Source organism: Eptesicus fuscus, chromosome 22 (genome assembly GCF_027574615.1).
Source record: "Eptesicus fuscus isolate TK198812 chromosome 22, DD_ASM_mEF_20220401, whole genome shotgun sequence".
In the NCBI taxonomy this organism is placed as follows: domain Eukaryota; kingdom Metazoa; phylum Chordata; class Mammalia; order Chiroptera; family Vespertilionidae; genus Eptesicus; species Eptesicus fuscus.
In genome coordinates this window covers 40,679,169-40,683,292 of record NC_072494.1, presented here as the reverse complement: position 1 = coordinate 40,683,292, position 4,124 = coordinate 40,679,169, and the positions used below count along the sequence as shown (strand labels likewise).

Here is a 4,124-nt window from a genome sequence, read left to right as displayed (position 1 = left end):
TCCCGTGAGGCAGGGGGAAACCGGACCACGGACCACCTTTCCTTTCCGCTGTCCGCACGCCGGGGACAGGCACAGGGGCAGGCCGCGCGGCAGCGGAAGATCTGAGTGAGGCTGTGGCGGGAGGTGCGGCAGCCGCTTCGTTGTAAGCGCACATTTGCTTTCATTGACACGTTAACCACAGGTGAAAAGGGGGGGCCACAGGGTGGGGGTGACTGTGACAGGGGAACTTTCAGAAAAGCCTCAGCGCTGCCAAGACTTTCCGCGATGGCTCACCCACCTGGAAGCCCCCTCCCACCACAGGAAGCGCTGACCGTCGGGGATAAAAGAGACCCGCGAGCAGCTGGGGCTCACCCTCGGGTTCTGCTCGCTCGGCTCTGCGCACCAGCATGAGACCTCTGCTCCTCGCCCTCCTGGGGGTCTGCTGCCTGGTGGCCCGCACTGTGGAAGGTGAGTCGCGGGGCCGTCCACGGGGCAGGGGCAGGTGCGGGCGGGGCACAGGCTCCAGTTTGGACTCGGTGCAGCCTGGAGGCCCTGCCACCCCAGGTCAGACTTCCCCGGGGCAGAGCGGGAATGCGAATTGTGCGTGGACGGGACCTCGTGGATCCAGAAGACAGAGCTTGGTCAGCCTCCGGGCCCAGCTCAGAGAGGGGGGTTGGGGGGACCTCTCCATCTCTCTGGGCCCACGCAGTCATCTATGGGTGACGACAGTAACAGCTCTCGCCTGGGGTCACAATGCGCTAAATCTGAGGACCGCTCGCTGGGTTTTGTCCCGGGTGAGTGCAGTGGTGGGACGGTGGTGAGGACGGGGTAGGCCGTTGTAGCTTCGCCCGGGTGATACCGAGCTCGATGAATTCTCAAAAGTTTTGAGAGTTCAGTCACAGGGTGGGGATGAGCTAGAGGGTGTGTGTTCTGAAACGAGACAGTGTTTTCTGCTTAAAAAATAGACTGGAGGCTTACACCTTCCTAAGAGAAATCAGGGTTGCCTTCGAGAAGGTGGGAGAATTTAGGGTGACTGTCTGATGCTGTTCCCACTTAGGATAAATTCTTGAGCTTATGAGAGGCCGTCTGATAAGTGTTAGCAAATAGATCGATGCCTTCTACGCAGTCAAACAACCGCAGAGACAGCGGATGAGGCTCAGAGATGCCGAGCCTGCCCCGTGTCCTGCCATATTTCCTTAAGGATTGTTTTTTCCAGCTGCTTGGACTTTATTTCTCCTGTGGATCTGGAGCAGGAGAGACTATCCCTGGGGAGTGACTCTCCCCTCGGCCTCCTAGTCTGTAGGCTGATTACTTAGACTAGATAGCGGAGCCTGATCGTGGATCCCCAAGGGTGGCCATGGACAGAGGTGGCAAAGTCGGCACCTCCCTGAAATTGTAAGCAGAACAAAAACGATTGATGAGATTAAGGCCCGGCCAGTGAGCTTCGATCTATGAACCAGGAGGTCGAGGTTCCATGACCGGTCAGGGCACATGCCCAGGTTGCAGGCTCCATCCACACTGGAGGGCAAGCAGGAGGCAGCTGATCAATGATTCTCTCTCATCATTGATGTTTCTATCTCTCCCTCCCTCTCCTTCCTCTCTGAAACACACACACACACACGCACACACACACACACACACACACACACACACACACGAAGAAAAGTGTAAGACTACTCGCTATGGCCAGATGTCCCAACGTGCTGGCGTTTTGCCTCCCAGTCGCTGTGCCATTTGTGGAGACGCAGGTGTGGGTGGGGAGACGCTGTGGGAGCGGAGGGGACTGGGGACACTGGCCAGATTCCCGTTCCTCCTGGCGCCCTGGCCTGAGCCGCGGCTGCACATCCAGGGGGAGGCAGCCCGTGGCCTGACGCGGCTCTGCCGAAGGGGCCGTCTCACCGGATCCCGCAGACACGCGGGCACGGCCCGGAGGTAGGAGGAGCTGTGGGGCTTAGAGGCCCGTGGACTCGCTGGGCCCGGGGAGCCCACGTTGGATGTTTCCCAGGGAAAATGTTGTTCCTTAAGTAGAGAGACGCAGGGAGCAAACGCAGGTCCCGCTCCGGGTTCCGAGACCGACAGGAAGTGATGGAGAGGAGAGATGAAGAGGGCAAGGGAGCAAACACCTTTTGTTTAGTTCATATTAAAAGAAAAGGTTTGGCTGGCCCTAGCCGGTGTTGCTCAGTGGATAGAGCACCAGCCTGGGGACTGAAGGGTCCTAGGTTTGATTCCAGTCAAGGGCACATGCCCGGGTTGTGGTCTCGATCCCCAGTAGGGAGCATGCAGGAGGCAGCCCATCGATGATTCTCTCTCATCATTGATGTTTCTCTTTCTTCCCCTCTCCCTTCCTCTCTGAAATCAACACAAATATATTTAAAAATAAAAGCCCCAGCTGTTCCTTAAGGTGCTTTGTAGCTGAATAGTTCTCTGGGCAGCACACACCAGGCCCTTCAGCTGGGGAGAAAACCAGCGCCTAGAAATGGGGATGAGAGGTCCCCAAACCTCAATGTTGTTAACTCTCCCAGGTCCCTCCCCTCCGCCAGGTGAGGTGGTTCCTAACCTGAACCGTTCCACTCCCCGTGTCACTGAGGACGATGCTTTCTGAGCCACTTCCTCTCCATGGCTCACATGTCGCCGTGTATTTAATGGTGCCCTCCTCCATATCTCCTCACCAACCACTCTGTTGTTTCCTTGGTAACACGGTAACGTGTGTACTATCGCAGTTACATTGTATTTTGTCTGCTTGGCTTCTTCACCAGGTGTGGGGAGTGAGGTCCTGGATCAGCGAATCTGTGTGAGTCTGACTACCCGGCGGCTGCCCGTGAACAAAATCAAGACCTACACCATCAAGGAGGGGCCCATGAGGGCAGTCATGTGAGTGTCCCCCCGGGCTGGGCCGGGCCGTGGAATTCCTCCGCAGGAAGCACGTCCACGTGGGCGGAGACCTCCCCTCAGCCGGCAGTCCCTGGGTTTCCCCACGGTCACCCTGCCCTTCGCAGCCCACAGAGTGATTGTCACCACAATGCGGCACCAGATGAGGACCATCCTCCTCCTCTCCGAGTCAGTTTCAGCAGGAGACTGAGCTACACCGAGGACACTGTGCTCAGTGCTGAGGGTCAAGTTCAGAGTTTGACCACATAGCCGCACTCAGATGGAATCCTCCGGGCCCCTCCCCTTCCTGTGGAGTGTGGGAACAGGGGTGCCATGTGGCCAGTGGCCATATCTCCAGACAATGTGTCAAAAACTGGCCTGCATTGTCCCAGGACCTCATTTTCAGAATAGCAGCTCTTCCCAACGTATAATAACTACAACGTTGCTCAAAGAAATTAAGCTAAAGAAAGCACCTTTTGTGCAGAAATGGGATGAGTGTGATTAGATTTGAAAAGGAAGGGGCTGGTATGTGGTCTTTGGACCAGATGATGTCACAGGCCCAGCGGGGGCTCTGCTGAGAGAGGAGCCTGGGTTATGGTGTCGCCTGGAGACACTCCTCCTCTGTGCTAAAACAGGTTGTAGGAGAAAGCTTGGCCTGTGTGGGCTCGGGGTCCGAAAGCCTGTTCCGTCCAGGAGTTTCTGCAAGAGCTCTTAGCGGGGATCTGATCTGAACTCCCGGCCCAGGCTCACTTCGTCCGCCTTTTCCTTACATCGCAGATTCATCACCAAACGCGGCTTTAAAGTCTGTGCCGATCCGCAAGCCGACTGGGTGAAAAAGGTGGTGCAGACCGTGGACAAGTCCAGGAGGATGAACACGAACCAGACCAAGCCCACGGGAGCCCAGCAGCCCACCGGGACAGCTGTGACCCAGGCCAGGTAGTGGCCTGGTCCCGTCGAGCCAGCGGCTGCTGTCTCCTTGCAAGCCCTTTCCTTAAAGGACTGATTAAATTATAGGCACTTTTTCTGAAATTGTTGTCTTGTATTTTTACTTTTCCTGTTTTCCTGTTCATTCAGCTGCTTTAATGAATAAATATTTATTTCTGGGGATCGTCCCAAAGTCATTCATTGTGTATGAAGGCGGGTAACATGTCACTCATGATCTATTTCGGTCCCACGGGACCTCCCTTTGATGGTTTCCTGCTGGGAGGTTTGGAGAGGTGTTTACTGGGGATGAGTTACTGGGAACTCTGGGTGGGCTCGGGCTGACGGTTGCTGTG

At 56.2% G+C, this 4,124-nt stretch overlaps 1 protein-coding gene across 1 annotated transcript; it reads left to right on the top strand.

Annotated features, from left to right (window-relative positions):
* Nucleotides 1-363: 363 nt before the first annotated feature.
* LOC103296571 (lymphotactin) lies at nt 364-3,919 on the top strand. The gene is made up of 3 exons (XM_008153178.3): nt 364-447; nt 2,736-2,850; nt 3,625-3,919. The coding sequence occupies exons 1-3, from the start codon at nt 387-389 to the stop codon at nt 3,785-3,787; spliced, it is 339 nt and encodes a 112-aa protein (XP_008151400.2). The 5' UTR covers nt 364-386; the 3' UTR covers nt 3,788-3,919.
* The last annotated feature ends 205 nt before the right edge of the window (nt 3,920-4,124 follow it).

Bases quoted from the DNA above. Each gene is read 5' to 3' on its own strand.
- LOC103296571 (XM_008153178.3), top strand. From the start codon at position 387: ATGAGACCTCTGCTCCTCGCCCTCCTGGGGGTCTGCTGCCTGGTGGCC. The intron at 448-2,735 runs GTGAGTCGCGGG...CTTCTTCACCAG, and splicing joins GGTGGCCCGCACTGTGGAAG to GTGTGGGGAGTGAGGTCCTG. The intron at 2,851-3,624 runs GTGAGTGTCCCC...CTTACATCGCAG, and splicing joins GGGCCCATGAGGGCAGTCAT to ATTCATCACCAAACGCGGCT.